Source organism: Atractosteus spatula, chromosome 15 (genome assembly GCF_055471065.1).
Source record: "Atractosteus spatula isolate fAtrSpa1 chromosome 15, fAtrSpa1.hap1, whole genome shotgun sequence".
Lineage (NCBI taxonomy): Eukaryota > Metazoa > Chordata > Actinopteri > Semionotiformes > Lepisosteidae > Atractosteus > Atractosteus spatula.
Window position 1 is genome coordinate 20,643,231 of NC_142720.1, and position 24,840 is coordinate 20,668,070.

General features: G+C 42.6%; 1 protein-coding gene across 6 annotated transcripts in view; it reads left to right on the forward strand.

Annotated features, from left to right (window-relative positions):
• The window catches only part of ltbp1 (latent transforming growth factor beta binding protein 1), a 102,588-nt gene that overhangs the window by 49,682 nt on the left and 28,066 nt on the right, over nucleotides 1–24,840 (forward strand). For 2 of the 6 annotated variants that reach the window (XM_088934103.1, XM_088934105.1), the window contains exons 9-19: nucleotides 961–1,038; nucleotides 5,476–5,598; nucleotides 9,337–9,504; nucleotides 12,261–12,476; nucleotides 13,612–13,634; nucleotides 15,364–15,466; nucleotides 17,180–17,278; nucleotides 18,644–18,769; nucleotides 19,424–19,549; nucleotides 21,257–21,379; nucleotides 22,649–22,768. In XM_088934103.1, coding sequence (XP_088790229.1) covers nucleotides 961–1,038; nucleotides 5,476–5,598; nucleotides 9,337–9,504; nucleotides 12,261–12,476; nucleotides 13,612–13,634; nucleotides 15,364–15,466; nucleotides 17,180–17,278; nucleotides 18,644–18,769; nucleotides 19,424–19,549; nucleotides 21,257–21,379; nucleotides 22,649–22,768 — 1,305 coding nt within the window. The remainder of the gene's footprint in view (nucleotides 1–960; nucleotides 1,039–5,475; nucleotides 5,599–9,336; nucleotides 9,505–12,260; nucleotides 12,477–13,611; nucleotides 13,635–15,363; nucleotides 15,467–17,179; nucleotides 17,279–18,643; nucleotides 18,770–19,423; nucleotides 19,550–21,256; nucleotides 21,380–22,648; nucleotides 22,769–24,840) is intronic. The other 4 variants (XM_088934104.1, XM_088934106.1, XM_088934107.1 and 1 more) reach the window with 4 other exon arrangements.

Genomic DNA, 24,840 nt, shown 5'->3' on the forward strand with positions numbered 1-24,840 from the left:
GACAGGGGAAAGTCCGCCAGTCCTCCGCTGCGGAGATTTACACTGTCCACCTTCCAGAGGGGGGAGACGTCGCTTCTGAAACCCTCGGCACTCTGCGCCATGAAGGGTTAAAAGTGCTGCCCTTTTCTGTGGAAGCTCTGCTGATGCACAGGCAACTTCTCACCTGCCATGACCACTGTGTCCTGTCTTCCCCTGTGAAAGATGAGATGGGGATTCATGGATAAAGCAGAGTAAAGTCTACTAGCGGTGCTCACAGAAAACACAGTCCCTGGCGTAAAGTACAGTAAGGTGAAACCTGATATGACCAATGGCAAGCCATGGAAAAGCATAGTAAAAGCAGGATGTAAACAAGGTAAAATCAGCAAAAAGGTGCATATTTACCATGGAAAATAAGAGAGTGGTTCTGCTTGGTTTCCTTAACGCCAGAGCTGCCTCTGTAATATAAAATGTTCCTGAAATTGCTGTTTTCGTTATTTACACACCATCAAAGACTCTCGAATGGTTGTGGCTCACAGAGGGCGTTCAGTCATACAGTACATGGAAGTCATGGACAGTACTGAAAAGCCTTTCTGAAGTCACCTTGCTTCCTTCAGTTGGATTATAGGCTGGAGTGAAGCCGAAACACAGACCAAGGACATTCCTGTTTCAGTTTGCTTGCATTTCATTACCAGTGACCCAGGGCAGTCATATTTCTTCTTCAGAGGCATGTCAAAGCACAAACGTTGAGGTTAGGGACTTAGGTTATATGTTCTGCATTCAAGTATCCACAGTGTCTTTACTGGAAAAACCTCTAAGAATTAAAAAATTTTTGGCGTTTTGTTAGAATAAAGGCTGCCCGACAAATTCCAAAAGTGTTCTTGTATTAATTGTCAATGAAGCAGCAGAAACGTTTTCAATGCTACTACATGTCCAAGAAATAACTCTGTTCAAAATAAACAGCAGATATTCTTTTTTTTCCAGCCATTCCTTTGACAGGATCAAGACATGCAATAGACTGCCCCAAAGGATACAAAAAGATCAACACCACCTATTGCCAAGGTAGGAGCTCCAGGATATGGAGTGGAAACTGTCCAGCAGCTGAAATGTTTGTTTTATTGAAATGCAATACGTGTGGTACACTGTTGGTCTTACAGTTTGTGTGCAGGGTTGCCCAAAACAGAAGCACAAAAGAAAGATTTGTCACTATTCATAGAGAATGGTGAGAGCACTGGAAAAGCCCTTGTCCATTTGTCCTTTTTGTGTCTTTCCCAGAAACCAGTGTTTTAAATAATACCTTTCAAGCAGAGAGCGTGTGGTTTGATATTGGGCTTGTGGAATAGGAAACATCATTCAGCAGCTTTCAAGTGTGAGTCTGGATTCCCTTTAGGCTTTTTCCACCCATAAAGTGAACAAAACTAGAATATTCATTAACAAATGTTTGTTTAAGTCAGTCAATACAGAGAAGCCAACTGATGTCAGACTTCAAAATTAAATAGTTTGGGTACTTACTGACTGGAATTTAAATCTAGCTTTTTTATGGTTCAGTGACCCTATGAATGTATGAATGTAGTTTTTGGCAATGAAACTACACAAGGTAGCATATTTGTAGCTAGGTCCCTAAATTATTTTATTAAGTAATTCTTCTTTAAATATTTGAATGCAGGGACATAGGGAAACCCATATCGATGAGTGGTTACTTGACTTGACTGAAAGCTGTGTCGGTACTGTTATTCATTCATGTCTACAGAAGTCCATTCCATTCTTTTTTTCCCCGTTTTTTTCCTCTGTGTTGTTTGGCTCTTTGTCGCTCTTGTGCTGTGCCTAGCACCCTCTGCTGGGAGTTATGAACAGCGTCTGTCGAGACTTAATCGCATTGCCAAGTCTGCCCACTGAGGGGAATCCAATTCGATTTTTCATCTCCACTGTTGTGTGCCAGCTGCCGTCTGTAGGCTCCCTGGAGTCACTTTCCTAGAAATCCATCAAATAACATTTTTTTTTCTTCAGTGATCAATCCTGCTTTAGTTGGATTTACACACCAAACGCAGTATGAAGAGAAAGAACAGGTGCCACATTTGACTGATTTCTCTAATCTGTGTTGAATTTGGATGTGATAGCTAGCGATGACAACAATGCATCAGGGCTGGCAGACAGACTCTTTCCTACACTAAATCAGTGGTCTCACACGGCTGCGTTAACCCCGTCAGACCCACGCTGCAGTGCTCATGGTGAACTGCGCTGAAAATGACTGTTCAGAATAAAGTGCAATAGATACCATACTTTAAAGACACATTATCCCTCGTCTTTCTTAATCTGCTTCTCTGCATCGGCAGCAGTTAACACACTGCTCCCAGTTCCGTGTCTCTTGTCGTATTTTAACGTGTTCTCTGCTGTGAATCGTCTTGGCTTGGCGTCTTGCGTACATCTCTGGAGGCACAGATGCAGAAATGGCATCCTCAGACAAAGGGCCCCTCAGCTCTTACCAGTGGGATGGTGTCCTCCTTCAGTGGACGTTTTGGCCATTGCTCAGTAAAGTGTAAAGTTCAAGAACTCTGAATATAGTTGCCATGAATCCAGTTACTTTCGTTTGTGTAACTGATTGCAGAGGTGCGCACGTAAACTCCTGTCAGAAATGCTGAGGTGAATATCCAGCTGTTGATATCGGCAAGAATTTTATTAACCATCAGTTCTTTGTTGTACACGGTGTTCTCTCTTCTTGACAACCACAGTTAATCCATATAGCATTCTGTACTCTTTACTGTACCTCTTTTTCAGCCAATTAGAGGGAATTAGAACACAAGATCACAACAGGAAGACATTTGGTCCATCTTGACCATTTGATAGTTAGTAGCTTATTGATCCAAGTGTCTCATCCAGATGTTGCTTGAAGGATTGCTGAGTACCAGCTTGCTCCATACTTCTACAACCCTTTGTGTAGAGATGTGCCTCCTTTCCTAGATTTCAAACGATTCCTGGTGGAGTCAGGCCCAGCTTGCAAAAGAAGTTTGGCATGCCAGGTGAAACCTTACAGCATGGTTGCCAGACCTCAGTACTAAATCTTGAAACATAAAATATAAAACATCTGTGACCTCTCGGAGGCAAAGGAATCAATTTGTGTCAGTTTTTGGAATATATGTTACTCTTTTTTTTAATTACTGACATCTTAATGAATCCTCTGAATTTCTAACAGTGAAAGGTGCCATTACAATATTCTGGGAAATGATTAGTTCTATTAGTTCTAATTTCTCATTTTACAGTGCTGGAAAGCCGTAAGGCTGAAAGGTGCTCTTTATAAATCAAAATGAGACTTCTGTCCCCTGTAGCTTTGTGATTGGTTGATGAGCTAATTAATATTCATGTCCGAACCCTGTGCCCGACTGCTGTTCCACACGTTTATCCCAGCCTGTAGGGGGGGGTTCTGATAGAAAAGAACGGCTTCTGACAGAGACAGAGGGCCGACCCGCAGCTGTAATGTATCCAAGCAAATCTGCGCGTTAACGAGGACTGTAGAGACAAGGCTGCAGGTACAGCAGGACTCATCTGGCACCAAGCAGGTCACAGAGGGTGACATCACCCTCCTCGAAACCTGCTGTAGATATCTTTGGATTCTCCCACAGCAGGAATCCTGGCCTGCCGGAGAATGGGTGTTCCTGTTGTGTGGGGAGTGGCACTGTGAGGAGAAAGTAATGGCCAAGGGTGCCCCAGAGGGAGCTGTATGTGGCACAAACATGTACAGAAAAACCACTGTAAATTTCACCAAGTGGACGTTAGCTCTTTTTAACATGCAGACAAACCCAGCCAGTTCAATACACTTGTTATTTGCACCCTGAACAAATACATTTTTCTTTCACATAGTAGACTTTAAGACTTTTGGCTGGACTGTAGGGGGGCCTACTCAGGAACAAATCATCAGTCTGATACTGAAGTAAGTAAGGAGTACGTTTACCAAAACAAAGGCAGCAGGGTATCAGAACAATCTGTGGAAAACTTCCTCACAGTGCTGAGTAGTGGAAATTTCCTAATAGTATTCAAATGTTGTTCCTTACCTAATGACCATCTGTGTACCAGTGATGACACGTGCTAGGAAAAAAAACTTGAACGGGGACAAACTCATAAGCTGCCACTGCCAGTTTTATTATGAAGAGAAGCAATGAAATACTACAGATTGCAAACACCCCTGTTAGTCGGGGAGGTAATTTGTGCAACACAGAGGATTCTCATTATAACACCATTAATCATTTGCTTATTCAGCTCCCAGGGGCTGGCACATCTCATAATTTGCATGCTTTCCAGGATAAATGCAGAGCACAGGGAATCGATCATGCCTTCATTTGAACTGCAGAAGAAGGACAAGGAAATTATCACAGAAAAAAATAATTTCAGGGCTGTTAAAGCTGTGTAGTGCTGCCTTGGGTCATTTCTGGCCTCTTAATAGAGTTTGCTTCAGCTGCTCCTCATAGAATGACACCATTAGAACAAAGATGATTAAGATGTGTGATTTAAAAGAATGTTTCCTGCTTTGGGTTTCTGGAAGATTTTCATTTTCTGGAAAGCCTTAAAATAAAAGCAATAACTGAGCCTTCTTTTATTACTGTTCAAATAAATACTGTTAAACCTGGGTTCTTGAAATTGTGAGAAATATTTCACTCTAATTATCTCTGTTTCTCAATCACTACAGCAGTAGAAAATATTTTTTTTAATAATTCTGGGGGAGGAGGATTCTAGTCCTGAGCTTCCCAACTCTGGACCTCAGGTCCTGGGATCCAGAAGATTGAATCAGTTTAACTCTGGCCACCCTGATCTATGACCTAATGAGACCAAATGTTTTTTTATGAGACTGAAATCTATTGTTTTCATGGTGTGGTGCTATTATTATTTTGTGTGTTTGTCAAGTGTTAATTTAATGACTGATCAATTACAGCAGACCCTCAGATAAATAGGACTAATAACCTGGGTTCATTCCTGGGTCCGGGGTGCTGTCTGTGTGGAGTTTGCATGTTATTCCCATGTTCCCATGGGTTTCCTCTGATCCAAAAACATGCTGGTAGGAAAGTTGGACAACTGGCGCTGGTGTGAGTGTGTGCGATTCTAAATCTATGTCTGTGTGTGCCTGTGATTGACTGCTGTCCCATCCAGGGTGTGATCTGTGTCTAAGTGTGCCCTGTGATTGACTGCTGTCTCATCCAGGGTGTGATCTGTGTCTAAGTGTGCCCTGTGATTGACTGCTGTCCCATCCAGGGTGTCATCTGTGTCTGTGTGTGCCCTGTGATTGACTGCTGTCCCATCCAGGGTGTGATCTGTGTCTGTGTGTGCCCTGCGATAGACTGCTGTCCCATCCAGGGTGTACCCTCCTTGCACCTGTTGTTTGCCGAGATAATTTCCGGCTATCCCATGATGCAATGAATTGGAGGAAGGGGTTAGAGATGGAGGGATGGGGGAAGTGTGTGGGCGTGACAGTTAATAATAAGGCCTTGTTCTGGTCTGTGGTGCCGTTTTCAGATATCAACGAGTGCCAGCTCCAGGGAGTCTGCCCGAACGGAGAATGCCTGAACACCATCGGCAGCTACAGGTGTTTCTGTAAGGCAGGCTTCAGGCCAGACCCCACGCTCAGCACTTGTATTCGTAAGTAACTGTGCGGAGAGCCCAGGTTCCAGTGTGCCATTCCTTCCTGCCTTTGCTGTCTTGGTTTTTGTTCCACACACCCCATGAGATAAATCACTTTAAGTGTTCTTAAAGAATTCATGACTATTCTGTGCCTAGTGGTATTACAAACTCAGCCTTTCAAGTGAAGAATAAGGTAGGAGTGGCAGTGTGTAATTAACTGAGAGTTACACAGACTGTAGGATTCTGAGGTCAACAGATGCATTTCATCAGGGACGTCCTGTACAGCAGGTGTCCCCAGGTAAGGACAGACTAACAGAAGGGGGAAGTCTGGGATTTCCCATTGGCCCTTACCAGTCATGGCCTCCTAATAACCCCCCTTCTCTGAACTGGCTTCATCACTCTGCTCTCCTCCCCACTGAGAGCTGGTGTGTGGGGAGCGTTCTGGCGCACTGTGGCTGCCGTCTCATCATCCTGGTGGGGGTGGAGGGGAGCCCCATTATCTGTAAAGCGCTTTGAGTGCAGTGTCCAGAAAACCGCTCTATAAGTATAAGCAATTATTAATTCATTCATTATTAATTATTATTGCATTGCATCTCTAGCTGTGCTCTAGGAGACAGTACACCACCTGAACAGCCTCTTGGTTTGCAAAGCTAAAGCTTAAATTGGGATAACACAAGCTGTGCCAGCAGACCTTTTAAATAAAGAATTTAGGGCAAATAGCCTGAATGCAAACCACACTGTTAGAAAAAATCCGGGGTAATGGCTCCTAATAAGATTTAACTTTAAATGTATTGGTAAACCATGTTCAATTTATCTTATTCCTAATAAAAATAGAGAGGTCATTTATCAAGTGTAAATATAATAAGGGCCTCTGAGCTTTCCCTGAGGACAAGAAATGTAGTTGCTCTGTCCGTATAGTAAGGGTACATTATTAAATCTACCTAGACCTGGAGAGATTTCTGCCTCTTACATGTTTAACTCAGTGCAGAATCATATTGTCTTGCCTGCCCTGCATGAATGCCTGATGTGACTGATGAGTTTTGACAGACCAGTCTCATTTGTTTTTCATCTTAACCTGTGGGCTGCTATTTTAATGGCGGACTGAAATTCAAGCGAGAGCTCGGTCTCGTCTGCACGAGTTGTGGTTTTGAAATGTTTGACGGAGGGCCGATTGCGGCTGTTTGCTCACGGCCTTTGGTGTCCTGATTAACGGGAATGCGCATGGACTTACTGTACAGGAAACCTGCATTTGCCAGATTGCCACTGTTCGCGGAGAGCTCACCGCATCGGTCTAGTTGCGCAGTGTCATTTTGAATGTGTGTGCTTCCACACAAGGCCTGGCTCTGGTTACAGCTGGAATGTTTGTTTTCTTTCCTTAAACCAGAAATTATAGAGGTTTGCTCAGAAAAGGCCTTTCCCTTCTCAGAGGTCCCTTGTGGATGTGCTCGTAGAGGGGGGGGGGAAAGCACAGCTTTTTTTATGAGCCTCAGTTTTTCTCAGCCTTGTCCATAAGCATGTCAAACATTATGAGCCCGAGCAGTGTGAAAAATGGGAAGCAGCTAGAACGGGTGGCTTTGGCGGCGATCCAGAGCTGGTTGGCTCTGGGTGTGAGAGTGATTGCTGGTTGTCATGCACAATTTCCCGCATGTCGAAGATGTTAAGCAATGAGGTCCCATCGCCATTTTCCTGGCCGTTTCAAGGACACATCTACTCAGTTGAACACTTTCTCCCATTTGTCAAAAGTGTTTTTGGCAAGACAGTAATACTGCAAACTGTTACCATTCTGATAATTGGACAGCGGCTTGTGGAACGTCTCAAAACAGTGCTTTAAAATCACTTATGAAGTATATATGCTTTATTTCCTTTTTGTGTATTCAGCACAGGTTTCCAATCCACAGAATGTAGTAAGATGGTACATACTGTATACAGAATATATGCTTTTCTTATTTTGTCATACAGATAGACATACAGTAAGGAGAGTATTTGCAGGTTTAGAGCAGGAAACCCATTTTTCTTTATACATGTAAACTAATAATAACTTTATACATGTTTAGCTAATCATTGTTTATTAATTTTAAGCATATATTTTATATAATTGTTTTGCTATAAATGTTTGCTCAAATTAACATTTGTCCAAATAATCATACAAAAATATGACTAAGAAAACAATTTGACAATGACAATGGGTGCATTTGAAAACCATGAATCCAGGAAGCTAGAGTTTGGAAAGCTGGGGGGTGTAATTAAGTCACCGGTACTCTTGTGGTATATGATTAGAAATGCATTCATGTATTGACATACAGTATAGTAACTTTACAACAACCGAAAATCTGATTCAACAGAGTACTGGAAAATACTCCTTCCCTAATCTCTACAACAGGGTCATTCGTCAAAGAGCTTTAATATGGAGATTTTGTTGTTCAGAACACAAAAATCTCCAGGAGTTCCAGAAGTCTTACTGACTTCACGTAAGCTGCTATTTTGTAAAATTATTAAAGTGTCTCTTGTCTGCTTTGACCTTCTGTGCTATTAACGTCCATTATAAGTAAATGTGAACAGGAGACATCTCAGAACTTGGTTTACACTAAAAACATGTCCTCATTACAGCTGCAATGCGTGGTCCTCAAGACAGAATAGTGTACAAGAATCACAATTTAGAATTATTCAGTGCTGATTGGACCCTTTTCAGAACCAGTCACTCTCCTTTCTTCTCTCATCTGTTTCCAGCAAGCTCAGCCATGCAGTCTTACTGTAAATATGCAGTTTGTCTTGATCGGAACAAAACTAAATTTGTTCTTTCAGTATCCTAGAACATATTCATTTCCCATTGTTGAAAAGAGATGCATTGAAGTTTTTTTTTTTAACAAACACGTTTCTAGCATCATTTCATGATCAAAAGTGTATGTTAGTTATCTGTAAATATCTGTATGTCAGCTGTTGGTGTCGAAAACTTTTTGGTTTCATCAGACTCCAGTTGCAGCATCTGGCCTGGTCTTAAATTCCAGGCCTACCATGATTAAGACATGCAAACAGAGAAAATGTTAAACTGGGTGATGTCCAGGTCTGCAATATACAGTAGTGTGTATTACCAGCAGATGATGCCTTCTTCGAAATAATTTGAAAGCCACCAGCATTCACCTCCCAGATTAGTGACATTGTGAGCTCTGCCTAAGAGAGTCTTTGTCCCTTTAAGAGCCCAGCACTTCTGCCTTTCATATAATGATGTGTCGTTGTATTGCTTCAGTATCAATTCTTCAAAGAACACTGAAGCAGTATTATTCTACATCTTTATATGGACCATCTCTGCTTCACAGGGCTCTATATTTCTGCTGCACAGCCAATGCATGGAATACAATGACCTCTCTGTCTCCTTGCATGAACTAAGCATTGTTTGCTGGGTGTAGTTGGGATTCCACTAAATTCCTTAAGAGCGGGACTCTTTCATTTCTGGATTTTAAGTCCTTACATTTAGGGGATTCGCTTCTTTGTGTAGCTTTTATATTTCCTTCTATGAGTTTCAAAAATATATTTGAGAAAAGTGAACGGAAGTGGTCTCACTCCCAAGGCCATGTGAGGTGGTTTGCTCTTCTTAAAATATTTTTGAGAGCGTAACTAAAAATCTAGTCCAATCTGCTTTTTTTGGTGGGGTGAAGGGGGGGATTCTGGTGACGGGAACTTGTTTCTTATTTGATTTCTTGCTGCGTTTTTTCTTACATGTGTAACAACCTGGCGCGCTGCCTTCCCTTCTCACTGCAGCCGATACTCCTATGGTCCATGAGGAGAAAGGCCCTTGTTTCCGATTTGTCAGTGCTGGAAAGCAGTGCATGCACCCAGTGTCTGTGCAGCTCAGCAAGCAGCTCTGCTGTTGCAGTGTTGGCAAGGCCTGGGGGCCTCACTGTGACAAATGTCCCATTCCCGGAACAGGTAAGCGCAGCCCCAGAACAAAGCCATCGACCCGCAAACAACACCAGAAAGAGAAACAGAGCTTCAGAAACACACCTGCAGTGTCCCGATTCACTGTCTTCAATTCATACTCTATGCACATCTTCCTCGCTGCATGCTCTGCCATTCTGCTAAGTTCTTACTGACTGTGGTAAATTATGTCAGTGTCATATTCATTTTTTCCCTGATTGCATCAACTTGAAATAAACTGCTCTTTCACGGATGGTTGTCTCCAGACAAAGATGATTTTTTGGAACGCTCTGAGAGCTATTCCCTAATCTTTTGGTACATTAGTATAGCTAGTGGGCGTGGCTGTCCCACTTACTAATTTGTGGGTAGTTATTAGAGTCATGCCAGGCGTTTTATGCACTCATAAACAGTATAGCCGACTGTTGAACAAAGAATGTACCAAGGAGATAACGAGTATTTCATGTTGTTGTCTTTGTTGGGAGCCCCACAGGTGGTCACAGTGATGGAATTGCTTATAGAATGTCAATCACAGCTCATCCCTGCAGTGTTCATTGTGAAGGGGATGGGATATGAGGGTATGAGGGTAATGGAGAAGGACACAATACTCACAGCAGATTAGAAATCAGCTCATGTTAGCAAAAGGTAACATTAAAGTCAGTGATTCATTCACATAAACTTCCATTTGGTGTCTTTCAATCTGTGAATGACCTTGAACCACTTAAAGAGCTTTAAAGGGTTTCACAGTCTTCAGTTGTTCGTGTGCTTTGACACATTCCTGGACTGTTTCACTCACTCTCTTATTAAGAACAGCAGCTCGTATTCATTAATTTGTCTGTATGAAAGGAGAGATTACTCAGTAAGTCTGTTTTTTAGGGTGTTTCCAGACTCAGAAGGCCATTTGCTTTCTTAATTGGGAAATAAACTTGAGCAGACAGGTAGGATTAGGAGAGTGGTGTGATGCCAAGACTTTCTGTGCAGCGAAAACCTTTAATGGGATGGCTTTCTTGCTATAAGGTTCAGATGTATCACAGGGAATTATCATTGTATACAAGCTAATGTTGCTGCCCCATTTGAAAATTACAAATAAAGTTACTTGGGTATATGTAAGCATTAAATATAGCCATCATTTGTTTTTTTCTAAAACAAAACACTTTTTTCTTTCAAATTATTTGAAAAGTTAAATAAAAGACATTACAAGGATTGTAAAACAAACTTATTCAAACTGTATAATTAGTAACAAAGGGGCATTTTAAATTTATTATATAGTTATTTTCATCTTAAAAATGCTGTATGTGATTTTTCTTGAAACCACATTGATTCTCTGTGCTGATTTTCAACACACTCAGGGTTAAAATCAGTTCATTATTGACATGTTACAGTTTCTTTGTCAAAATGAATACTTCCCTTCAGGGTCTGAAGACATTTACTGCCTTTTCTTGTATACTTTTCTTAGCCGACCTTTGTAAACATGACAGGACAGCATTTCACCTGTGGAGAGTTTTATATCTTAATGAGATTAGAGACTGATCTCACCTGCAGAATAAAGTGCATCATGCGAAACTCCAAAAACTTGAATTTCAATTCAAAGTTAAAATTCCAGCATGATAAATATGGGAAAAGTCTAAATTAAGGACAATAAATACCATGCTTAAGCACATGTTAAGGAGCACTGATTTTTTTCTTAAACAAAGATGTTTACACAAAATGTAAGCAATAAAAAGCATATACAATGTTGTAAATATTATAAAATTACACACAGCAAATCATTTAGGATGTATTTCTTAAAATGAGCGTGTCCTGTTAAGACAACACATGCCTGACAAAACACATACAGTACATACAGTAGAATAGTGTGTTCCTGCTCTCCATCACTGCGATTTTCTTAAATCTCTTTCCTGTTCAATTCCTCCACCATGCTTTGACCTTCGCAGAACTTTGGAATGTGAATGTCTGAGGATGCAAGTTTGCTTTTTTGGATTATAACAGCAGGTGGAATGCTCCTTAATTGAAGCTTGTGCAATGTGCAGGCAACAATTACTCAGAAACCTGTGGCTCCGTAGAGGCGTCTTCACCACATTTTCCCTGATCCTTTCCAGAACTGAACATATTCACTTAACATATCCTTTGTTTGCTTGCTTGACTGGTCTGACAGTAGCACTTAAAGTGCTGTGGGACTCTCAAGAAGACCTGTCTTGACTGCTAAAATCTCCGCAATTTCATGCTTAGTGTGCTTTAATGAATTCTTTATCTTTCTACAGTAGGTTTAAGATTGTGGTTTTAGGATCTGGGTTAGTTTCCTATACATTCCCTTGTACCTTACTGTGTTTATCCGTCAAACCATTGTTGCTGCTTTTTAAGAGGAGGCAAGAGGGAGATCCCACAGAAATCATGTGTGCATTCACAGCCACTTAACCTGACACACTGGACAGGTGAAATTGCCATGTGATTAAATACAGCCACTGCAGGTTCAGGGTAGATACCATGATAATGTCAAAATGACGTGCTCTTTATCTTAATTTGAGAATATGAACTCATATTTTCATAAAATCTAAAAAATATTTAAAAAAAAAAAATTGGAATACATAAGCAAACACACCCTGCATTTTTTTACTGGCATTTTTACAAATTCCAGTTTTTACCCGCTGTGTCTTCACAGATCTATTCAGTGTCAGTGTACTCTCTCAGCCCTAGAGAAAATGAGCTCACCTCCAACAGTGGCTCATGAGCCTTGCATTTCCTCAGATGTCTTTCCTGTTTTGATTGTGTAGCGGCCTTCAAGGAGATCTGCCCCGGTGGGATGGGTTACACAGTCACGGGCACCTACAGAAATCCCAGCCACAGACACCAGCCTGACTCCGGCACCAAGACCGCCGTGGGCCAGACGATTCCCCTGCCCCCCCCTGCCCCTCTGCCCACGCAGCCCAGGCCAGTGGAGGCCTTGAGCTCCACAGAGAGGCTCCGCTCGGAGCCTGCAGCAGGAGAAGGTGAGGGAACAGGGGCTGGACGCCACCCGGTGCCCGGGGAGAGCCCCCTCCCCTGGCCAGCGTGTTGGCACAGAGCCGTCTCCGAAGGGGGGCTGCCAGTCAGTTTCTGACCCTGCTTTCACTGAGCGTTCGCAGCTTTAAACGAGCAAGACGCTAGAACGGGGGTAGCAAGTATTTCCTCAGAGCGTTTGCTGCCAGCTCGGGTTTTTCTGCTTGAAAGGAAGGAAGGTGTATGTGTTTGACTGGTGAAAGGCCCTGCCTCCCAGTAGGGTGACCCAGTTGTGCATCATGAGGCCATTCTCGTCTCTACTCAGCGCTTTAGTGCGCCTTCAAACACTGCGCCTGCATTGCCCCCTGGGAGAATGAACTCTTTAGAAGAGACGAAGTTACCGTGTGCCGCGAAGTATTTTGAACAGCTCTCCATTTTGTGTTTCACCTTGACATGTTTTCCAATTTAATGTACCAAGATCGGTTCGAGGGTTTTGACCCTGAGTTATTTAAAAACCTTTTTCTGGGAAGGAGTACAAGCGCTTTTCTTTTGTGATTCTGTTTGGCAGTCCTCTTAGGAATTTGGCAACATCCAGCAGACAGAATCGTCTGAAAAGTACACAGAACACCCTTCTGTCAGTCACACAGTAGTTGCACTGCAGTGGATCAACTTTTTATAAAAAAGAATCAAAGCACCTGATTAGTTTCTTTCATATGTCAAATGATGGGCTTCGACATGTTCATCTTTCTTCTTTCCTGGTCACTGGGCAGTGGATGTGCTCACATTTACCTCTGTGGAAAATTCCAGAACATCCAGAACTTTTAAAGAGTATAGGTACATGCAAGAAGATGGGCATTTTCTAACATGAGGTTTGCTTAATTTGTCACGTCATGAACATAATGATTATTCAGACTGTTCCACAAACCCTCAGTTCCTTCCTTTTTTAGTGAGTACCATTGTTTTACTAACTCAGATGAATGTGGCCACTTACATGTCAATCATAAATAAACTGTAGGTTTTCCGCCCCATTCCACGTTTATACTGTAAACTGAAGTTAATCATTAATAAGTTTATATGAAGTAGTCCAAAAGCATTTTTTCTGTTAGGTGTCTCAGGATGAGTTTATTTTTTTCCTTTTTATTACAGTAGTCACAGCAGCACCTGAACAGGTAGGTTGTGTCATCTGTGCAATAAGCTGAGTTACAGCTCCAGAGCTTTTGCATGTAATAGCGGAGACTGTGACAATGGCATGCAGTAGCTATATGATGCACCCGTTGCATGTAAAGTCGGCATTATTTCTGCATGATGTTTTCCTGTGCATGTGTATTGCATTTGCACATTGTGATTGGTGATGGCTGTAGGGCTTTACTTTCTGATCATTAGAGAGGGAAAATGCAGAATTCAGAAGAGAAGTCATCTGGGGGTTCCAAATAGCCCTACCACTAAAGGGACTTATCTGCAGGGCAGGGTTATCTCTATAATTCAGACATCCCTGGTTCAGATTTAGGCTAGGTTCTTAGCTGACTGTGTCAGGGATTTCCCAAGTGGATAACTGACTGCCTACATCTGGGTTTGGGTGTGTTTGAGCTGGCCAGTGTGTCCTCTGCCTCCTGGGTTTCAGTGAATTTGCAGGATTATCAATGGGAGCTGCATCACTCCTCCTGCACATGCTGTGGGAACTGTGAGGCTGACTGAATGAAATACAGCAAATGTCTGTGGCAGGACGTTTTTCAATGGAAGGTTTGCAGCAGCAAGGAACTGAGGTGATTAACAGTTGACATTTGGGAGCTGGTAGTGAAGCTAAATAGGCAGTATTGCAAAAAACATAGGAAAATAAGTTTTGTAAAAAATCCAACACATCTTAAAGAAGACACATTTCTAAAAGGGAGAAGGAAGATCAATGCACTCCACTCCTCAGTGTTAAAAAGATGTTTTGTTATTTTATTTCTGTGTAACATTTAATTACATTGTTGCATAATTTAGAATAATCTTTGCTCTTGTGGTGATAAATGCTATTAAAAATGTTAAGGCTCCTGAGACTCTCCCAAGCAGCATAGTCTAAATTCACACAATATGCTCTCTTAATTTCTAGTGCTCAGTTCCTTTTGTTTTAGGCTGGTATTTCTTAAAAAAAAATCAAAACCTCTATTGTTTCTTGGTGGTACAGTGGTTTTGTTTAGTGTATGAAATGAATTCTATTCCACTTGCTGCACTGCACTCTTTAAATAAACAGGTAGTGAGAGACTGTCTTTGTTCTGGTAATTGAAATGCTTCTTGTCTTGTTTACAGTTTCCGCTAAGACTGAGTTGAAAAGGTCAAATTCATTTTTTTTCATCCAAATTCAAACTGTGCCATCAATTTTGAAACTGAAATTTTGCCAGCTACAGAATACATGAGGCAAAGAACTGGTGTGAGTGTGTCTGTGTGTGTCTGTGTGTGTCTGTGTGTGTCTGTGTGTGTCTGTGTGTGTCTGTGTGTGTCTGTGTGTGTCTGTGTGTGTCTGTGTGTGTGTCTGGAATATCTTCCCATCAATGGAGTATCCTGCCTGGCACCCATTGCTTGGTAGGATTGGCTCCGGCTCCCCTGCGACCCTGAATTGGTTCAAGTGGGAGGTACAAACATTTCAGGCTAAAGGAGTCCATAAGAGAACCTCTTTAAACTAACCCTGTAAACGAACCCTTCTCTTTCCTTTCCTTCCACGCTAGGCTCGGCTGTGCTCACACTGCTGTCCGTAGACGTAGTGGGGTGTTAACCTGGGTGCAGGGTGCAAGCTTAACAAGCATGAATTGACTGCCTTTGTCTGTGCGGAGTCTTTTCTCTGATTGTGAACTGTTCAAATAGGCTCTTTTGTTGAGCAAAGTTCTCAATTTGCTGTCTTATCTTCTCTTTTTTATTTAGGAGCTTGTTACTCTTGGTTTCGATAATAGATCAGTTGTAGAACCTGGCCAACCTCAGTTGTCTCCTGGCATTTCAACCATCAGTCTGGATCCCAGCTTTCCAGGTGGCTAATCTTTTCTTCTCATTACAGAACAGCTCTCTCTCTCAGCCACACACACTTGATTCACCAGAGGACTGGCAGAGCTCATCTCATTGTATTGGTGCCCCTGTTTTTCCTACATGTAAAACTTTAATTTATATAAATGAGGGGTGTATAGTTTATTTATGTCAAATGATCAGATCTGAAGTACTGTGAGCTGTTTCCTCCTCACTCAGCTTGAGGTCAACAGTATCGCTGTTATTCCTTCAGCTCTCTACATACAGTGGCTGATCTGTTTACTTTGGGTGCGAAATACAAGGGAATATGTCTATAAAAAAGGTCGCAAGATTTCTCACAATTAACAGATCGAATTACCCCAGTGTGTGTGAGCAGATGGAGAGCTGTAGCGCTGACATGATTCAATCTGAAGGCAGTTTACAGAAGGGAGTCTTTGAACAAGAGCAGTCTGACACTTAGTGTCACTGTTACCTGCTGGACTGGTTGCTGTCATTTTGAAATCTGTCTGTCAGGTCATTATCGGAGGGCACAAACAACATTGAGCCAGTGTTACACTTAGGGCTTCCACCTGAACCCACAATCCCCAGTCATCTTTCTGGTCCCACGATTACATTCCAATAATTTGATATTTTATGAAAAACGAGCTCAAACAGGAAGCTTGTCTGTTCCACAGACGCTTTCCCTTGGGTTGTTTTTGCTTTGTTTCCATTAAAAGCTGTGTGTTATGCAGGCTCTGCTGTTTCTTCTGCCATTGTCATGGACTCCATTGTGATTGTTAGTGGGATTTTTATCTCTCATCACACAACTGACGTACTGTAGGGAGAGTTCATCATAGCCCGGAGAATCGGATTCCTTCTCTTATCTGTAAAATGTATTCTTATCTTTAAATGTATTTTCAAAACATTAAATGAGGTATCAGAAGTAAAACATACCTTTCCACGCACAAAATGTTTTAGTTAGCATGTTTGGACTCATCTGGAGCAACAGTTTCTTATTTCACTGTGTTGCGACAGACTTGTACGTGTGTGATTATGAAAGCTGACAAAGTGGTGTGTAGTTTATGGCTCTCGACTGCAGATTACAATAGGGTGAACACACGGTACTAATGAAGTATTAACCACGGTTCTCCTTCGATCTTCATTGAAATGATTAATTGGACATTTAATTCAATTTACGGTGATAAAAGCTTAAGTTTAGAAGGCTAACACTGTAAAGTGTCTAAAAGCCTCTAATTTGAGTTCAGATTTTAAACTTAACTCCCTTATCCTTGTAAAGGCATCTGCTTTTCCTTGTCTGCATAGTATTTTCTGTTTTGATACACTATATAGAAACAGTCAGCATGTTATAATTCAACGGTCGTATAACATACAGTAGGTGTTCATAAAAGTGTGAAACGTATTACGAATCGGACATCAACTAAACTGTATTTTAGTCACAAATCCATACTCCTGTGTGTTTTTGCTTCATTCCTTCTGTGAGCCCTGCTGCTCCTTGCAGTCAGGTGTGGGTACAGTATGTACCCAGCTCCCGGCCCCCTCAGCTTGGAGTTTCCGTCCTTGGTTGTCTGTACTGCTTTTAGCCCCACCAGTCAGTCCGTGCTCTTCGGGGACCGCGGGCGTATGGTGGCGCCGTATGGTGGTGGTTTGGCTTACACTGCCAGCGACGTCTGGCCCTGCTTCCTCTGACTGACACCGGTGCTCTGTCGCTCTGGCTCCGCAGTGCTGGTTGAGAAGACCTCGCCCCCGCCGCCCGTGGAAGTAGCCCGAGAGGCGTCCACTGCCAGCGCCAGTCAGGGCCTCGGGGAGTCGCAGGTGTCAGGTGAGACTCCGGGGAACCAGCGCTCATCACAGCATCAGGATAGGCATCTACCTCACTGATTGTAGGACAATGAATTTCTGTGTTTGCCTACAAGAGACGTGCCTTTTCACCACCAAGGGGTTATGGCTGTGAGGGATCGGTACTGAGATATGTAACACCCTGTAAAAGTGGAAATTGCTTATACCAGAGCTTCGTTGATATGGGTCAGAAAGCACCATCGGTCAGCCTGGTCCGATGGAAACGCAGTGAGACTAAACACCATCTTTAGTCACATTGCCACCCACACCCTCCCCAAAAGAAACAAGCACCGCGGCACATTCTTTCAAAGCAGATCATGTTGACATTTTAATTTGTCACTCGGCAGCTTTGTATTTATCTGAATAGATTGTGTTAATGCTGTTTAAGCGAGGTGAGAAGGTGATAGTTAGGCCTTCAGAGAGGACCACCTGTCCGTATTGTGCACTGGAAAGGATGGGCAGAACCTGTCTGGATAAGGGAGTTCTGGAAGAGAGTGTGGGGATAGCAGGCAATCAGAGGAGTCTTGCTTTAGGTCCAGTAATGCCAAGGGGAAAGTCTGCCTTTTCTAATGTACTGTTTCTGCTGCTTACAGAAGACCTGGTGATAGATGTGAGGAAAAATAGTGCCCAGTGAAGCACCAGTTGTTGTATTTGATGTGTTTTTAGACTGCATTTGTACACCAGCGTCTGCTATTATTAAGAATCAGTTTATCAAACTCATAAACAGCCATGCCATGTCATTTTGTCCAGCATTCGAAATCTTTGCAGAAAGGCAACAGCAGGATCAATTGATTTATGTAAAAGGCCCCAGTACACAAAAAATGCAAATCCTTAAGTCTTAGAGAACAGAAAATGAATAGAGGTTTTAAACTGGTAAATAATGAATGTTCTAGGTGATTGATGAGGAGCTTCTATTAAGCCCTCAATTTAAAAAAATCGGTTTGGTTTGACAATGATATAAAGTGTTTGTAAATCACCTTGAGAATAGGTGCAAGAAACAATATGTTTTTAACAGCATGAAGACTGCAGCTAGTGAAAAATGAACATATTTGTCATTATTTAGGCAGTAAACTGCCGTAACAAGAGCATTTGTACCTATTTTGTGCTAAAGACTTTTTTGCACAAAAACATGAAAACATGTAAAATATACCTGAAAATGTAAAAGGAATTACCTTCTCATTTATAACCTAGGCTATTGAATTTAAATAATTCAATTAATTGACAAATATCTAACAGTTATAAGAGGAGGCGATACCTTTGAACCAGGTGGCCTCTCTAAAGTTCCTTTGTATCAAGGCTGATTAAACTACATCAGTCTGCTTTGCCTTCTTCTGCGTGTTTTCTGCAGAAGTGGACGAATGCTCAGTGAACCCTATGATCTGCGGACCTGGGTTCTGTATCAACCAGCCCGAGGGCTACTCCTGTGTGTGTGATGAAGGCTTTCAGCTGAATGAAGAGAATACGACCTGTGTAGGTGAGACAAAGCTGCCGGACTCTGTTTCATCAGGAACACCTGTCTTCTGAGGAGTGCGGTGACCACAAGCAAGCAAAAAAAACCACCTTTCAGACATCTGTAGTGAAATAAACTACACTACAGAGAAGAAAGGTCCTGTTGTATTGTTTTATGATATATCCCAAGCTTTAATACTCCCACCCAGCCCAGGGTCCCGAAAGATGCTGGGGCACATCCAGATATGTTAGAGTAACTGAAAAGCAAACTACTGTATATCCTGAACACAATGATTCAAACCAAAGGAGGCAGAATATAAAAAATGTTCTTTTTGAAGAAAGAATTGATCTCACGCTTTTCTCTGGTTGCCATCCGGATATGAGCACTCAAAGGCTTAATGTCCACAGAGTTATCAGTAATGGAAATCTTGAACGTGTAAGGGGAACTGGGCTGGACTTGCAATAATACCCTACATGACAGGGCAAGCCTTTATTTGGCCAGCAAACTGAAGCAGACGGGGTTTTGATAACAACACGACAGCCCCTCTGTTTTGCGGTGGTATTTTCACAAGTTGTTGTGCTTCTGGAAAAAAAACAAGCCTTTTGCTTTTTCAGAAGCCTGCTGCTTCCTTTCCTGCAAATAACTGACTGTTTTCATTGTCCGCGTCTGTTGAACCAGATGTTAACGAATGCGCGGAGGGCTCGTACGTCTGTTACAATGGCCGCTGTGAGAACACGGAAGGGAGCTACATGTGTGTGTGCCAGCTGGGATTCCTGCTTAACGAAGAAGGGACAGAGTGCACTGGTACGGTTGTCTCACCCCCACAAGAACAGCGAAGCACTGATCATGGCCAGGCTGTTTCTGAATATGAAGAACAGGTAAAGGTTTATTCCCTGCTGAAAAGGAAAGAGACACAACGTTTCGGCTGTGGAGCCTTCTTCAGGTGTGGGGGAGAGAGGAACACCGGCAGCTGCTAAAGCAGGGGAGAGCAAAGGCCAAGCGAGAGCAGGAGAGGAGCAGTATCGACAGCCAGGTGGTGCGAAGTCGAGAGAGGTCAAAAGAAGTGTGAAGTCAAAGCCTTAAAATGAATAGAGAGGATTAGAAGGAAACGAGTCTGTTGTTGAGAGAAAGGGGAAGGTGTGATCCTGTTTTCAGGATAATTTTGGTTTCGGATGTCTTTCCACAATCGGAGTTTAGAAACCCCTATGTGAGGACGCAGATGGAGAGATCAATATGATTATGGCTGCTAGAGGTGAAATGGGAAACTGGGTTTGGAGATCTCTCTCACTCACACCTGAAGAAGGCTCCACAGCCGAAATGTTGTGTCCCTATTCTTTTCCGCATGGAATAAACCTTAACTTGTACTGTACCTTTGCAGCCTGCAAAGAGTAGATCACCACATACTTCCCCATTATGAGATACAGTACGTTGGGAATGTCAGTTATCTTTGTGTAAGACTCAGCTTTTTAATTGGAGAGGTACTAAGCAGCAATCACCCAGTTGGGCATTTTTATGGCGAGTTTTTTCCACTTAAAAAATCTGACTTTGAAGAATACAACTAAACATCTTTGTATGGAAAAGCTGGTGAGTTCCCAAGCCCTAGTTCAGCCTGGGGTGACCTGCTGTCTGAACATGATGTGATCAGTGTTTCAAAAATAACCTTTTATATGCAGTAGATGAATAGAACATTAAAAAAAAGCACTACATATTTTCCCACAAAACTAGGAATACTGAATAGTTACACATGATGCTGTCAGACACAGCTCATACAGATACAAGTCATTATTATTAAAAACAACGATTCTTTGAATATCACTGTAACAGTCTTGTCTTACACTTTTCCCACCTAGGGCAATATTTTATTGGGTTTATTGAGGGTTTTGTGGAAACTAAAGTCAGGAGTCAGGAAACCTCTCTCTCTAAGCTGTAGCTAAGATCTCTAAAAGAGGCCTCATTTCCTCTTGTCTCCACCCTTGTCATTAATCTGAGACACACACGAGATGGAAGAGCTTTGTGGGGGCTATTAATTTGACGTTTGTTGATTAATTTAAGAGGTTTTTTGCTCTATCTCCACCATCAAAGCGTGAACAGTATTTACATCCTTTTTCCAAAGGCTGATTGCATGGAAGTCTGTTAATTGTTCAGATTGCTGTTATTTTCCAAAAGCAAAAAAATAAACCAGCTATGAGAGTGATTTAGATTAATGGGGATTCCAGAATTCCTATCCTTAGTAATTTGCAAGCTTTGCATCTAAAGATAATAAAAAATGCCTTCCTTGTACTGTGCCCAACGCCTTCCATGAGCATTTTAATTGGGATGCCATGTGTAGAAACTTATGATTTTTTAATGGCTTTTCCTGAACCAGTGCTGAATTTACTGTTGATTTTAAGTCATTGCAGCTTTTGTGAAAGTGGTGCTCCTCTGTTAAAAGATGGAAGTGATGCAACCTAAAATACAGCAGAGCAGGGCAAGAGAGGGCAGGGCCTGACCTTTGTGTTGTCTCTTTCTCAGATATAGACGAATGTTTGATTCCCAATGTGTGCCAGGATGGCTACTGCATCAACACGGAGGGTTCGTTCACATGTCGACACTGCGAGAGTGGCTACAAGATGAACAGAAGAGGGGAATGTGGAGGTAGATCATCTTTGTTTTAAAATAGCATTGTGCCTTTCATTACACCAGCTCAAGGCGATTTACACTAAAAAGAGCAAATCGAGAACAAATCGTCTGATTCAGAGTGATAAACGAAGTCCAACAAATGAGAGAGCCACAAGCTAAAATGTGAGTGGATCAGAGACGACACTGATACTGTAGGTTACTTGACTGAGTGATGGGCAGATTGCAACACCGTCAGTTGTCTAGAGAAACACTGTGGAGGCAATCGAACATCCGAGCGCTGGTCACGGTAAAGGGGAATGAGTTCTACTGTGTGAGATTCTGGAGCTATTTTTATAGGCTGCTATTAATGTGGTAGTTAAAAATACTTGTTCAGATTCAGATGCCATTAAAAGCAGAATTGTCACCAGCAGGCCCATAAAGGCTGGAACCTTTGACATACAGTGTGTTTACAGTTCTCTTTAGAACAAGATTTCAAAAATGTTAGAAGGATTTGGCTTGCAGCCACCAGACCCTGTAGTAAGCTCTCACAATATCTGGAAGGCTACATGATGTCTGGTGGGTGCTGTACTGAATAAACAGTTCTCTGGCCTCATTGCCCAGCACATTTCCAGAGTCACACAATTTTAAAAAAGACCACTTTTTTCATTTCAAGTCTGGGTTTACAGTTACTAGAAATTCATGTTCTGCCCCTGTAAAAATAGATGCAAACGATCTCAACAAATCAAATGTGATTAGTTATAATTATACCAAATTAACACATTTGTGGTGAGCATGAGAGAGAGTATTTGCTCGGGGCCTCTCGGAAGAGTACACTGAATCTTTGAAGATTCAGTGTCGAAGGAAGTACTTGACTAGAGCCTGCTGTGAGATGGAGAGATGGAGTCGGGTCTTTTTTTACAATAAACATTAGGGGTTCCCATGTGAACAGTAAGCATATACAGTACAGTTATAAGCACCATGACCATATATGGAGGCACCCCATCACAGCTCCGGTTGAGCTCTACAGCATAGATGTAGTGGGCTTTAACGTGGATCAGGACAGTAGCTCACTGTGACCAGGATTCCCCTTCTGGGGACACAAGATAAATAGAGCCCTTCTGGGGAAGGGTGAGGTTTAGTGCTCCTTTCAGCACAGCCACAACTCCTGCAAATTCCCAGGTGCCTGCAGACATCGAGTGACGTTAACGAGACATCTGTGGGAACCTGGAGGCCACCTCTGCTATTGCTATAGCTAGGGCATTTGGGGGGTTTCCTGACTGTAATGGAAACGTTTCACTCTTGCAGACATCAATGAGTGCCTGGATGCAAGGATCTGTCCCGCGGGGCGCTGTCTCAACACTCCCGGGTCTTACGAGTGCGTGCCGTGTCCTGACGGTCACGAGGGCCGGGGCGAGCAGTGTGTGGGTATGTACAGTAGCAAAGGCGATGCTTTTCCGCAGCTGTCTGCTCCATCCACGCAGTTAGATCCCTCAGCCTGTGGAAGTAGACGAGGCAGAGAGTTAGAGGCAGAGGTGAGCAATGAGAGGACTCTGTTCATCCCGTCTTGCTCACCGGGTAGTTAGTAATTAATGCATTTTGTCACTTAATGAGAACATTGGAAAATTAGCTGGACTTTTTTAGGAGTTAAAAAAGAACATAAAGCATTTTCATATAATTGAATTAAAAATAATGTAATGCGAAAGAAAGAGCTTGAATGCAGAGGAAGGAAATCAATCAGAATCGTCTTGTCAAGGCATCTCACTGTTCCTTCCAGGGCTGGTGTCCCAGATGTCAGATTTAACAAGGAGACGAATGAGTGAAACGCTGTGATTTACTCTGTTAGCCTTGATAGTTTTATTGGCACAGCAGCTCTGCAGAAACAAAATCGCCAGACAGGGTACAGTATTCTGGTTATAACCTCAGTCAAATAGCAAAGATTTTCCAACAGCTGGAATAAAGTGAAGAATTTTACTTTTCTAGTTTTACTCTTGTAATATATCTTCAGAGTGACTTTAACTATGCAATTTATCGCACTTTATTTCCAGTTTAGTGTTTACGGGGCTCTGCAAGTACATGGGATATATTTGACCAAATGTGTGGCTGTCTGGGTTTTTGGAACTGAATTTCTGCTCTGTCCCACATCCCATGTTGACTCTGGCACCTTCTCGCTCTGCCTTGTTTGTGCTCCCCGGTTGTGCTATTCCTCAACAAAAGCAGATACTTAGGGTCTTTTTTCTGGCCTGCTATTAAAAAATGCCCGCTGGGATAGAGCTCAGAGAAGAGGAATTCTGAGTCCCTTGCCAATTCCTAAAAAGGCAGAGCTTTATTTGCACATTCCTCCTAAGTAATTAAACCACTTAAGTAATTAAGTGCATCTTTACTTGACAGCACCAACATGCACTGTGAAGCCAATGAAACATAAATCTGCGCTAAGGAGAAATAAATGCTTTTGGGCTGTTGTGGGTACAACTCTGAGTACAATTGCAGAGTATTGCCAGGCTCTGCCAGGGGTCTCTCTGCTTCCCAGCAGACTCTTGCAACTTACCAGGTGCCGGCAGGCTGGCAGTGACATCACTGCAAGACGCTGAGCTCCTCCAGTCAGCATTTACTCTCCTGTCAGGCGCTGTGGAGCTTGTCGCCTGCCGGGTGATGAATGACCCAGCAAGTGGGTAGTGTAGGAGAGCAAGACTGCCAGTAATTATCTCTCCCAGACAGGTTAACAAGAAAGGGAGAGCTGTGTCTTATTAAAAAAATCCAATTTAAAGTCTCTTAATAATAATAATAAGAAGAAGTAATTACTTATTAGTGGGGGGGAGAACAGATTAATGAAGCCAGTTCATAAATAGGGATTATTAGGAGGCCATGATTGGTAAAGGCCAGGGAGAAATTTGGCCAGGACACCGGGGTAACATCCTCTTTTCAAGAAAAGCCCTGGGATTTTTAATGACAACAGAGAGTCAGGGCCTTGTGTTTTACGTCTCATCTGAAGGACAGCGCCTTTTTACAGTATAGTGTCCCCATCGCTATACTAGAGCATTATGACCCACACAGACCACAGGATGAGCGCCCCCTGCTGGCCCCACTAACTCCTCTTCCAGAAGCAACCTTAGTTTTTCCTTAGGAGGTCTCCCATCCAGGTACTGACCAGGCTCACACCTGCTTAGCTTCAGTGGGTTGTCAATTGTGAGTTGCAGGGTGATATGACTGCTGGCAGATGAATCTTTCAGTAGACTGCTGTGGTCAGGATTCTCCATGCAGCTGTGCATCATCCAAACACAGCTGGAGCTGGCTTTCCTAGTAGCAGCAATGGTTTCTTTCGTGGTTTGTGCAACAGCTCCCCCTGGGGGCAGTGTGCTTGCAGTGCCACTGGGGAGAAACAGGTCATTCTCCAATCAGAGGACACTGTCAATCAGTGCTAACTCTTCAAGCCACTGTGCTCCACACAGGCATCATCAGTGAGTGTGTTGAAGGAGGGCATACAGAGAGTTGAGAAGTGT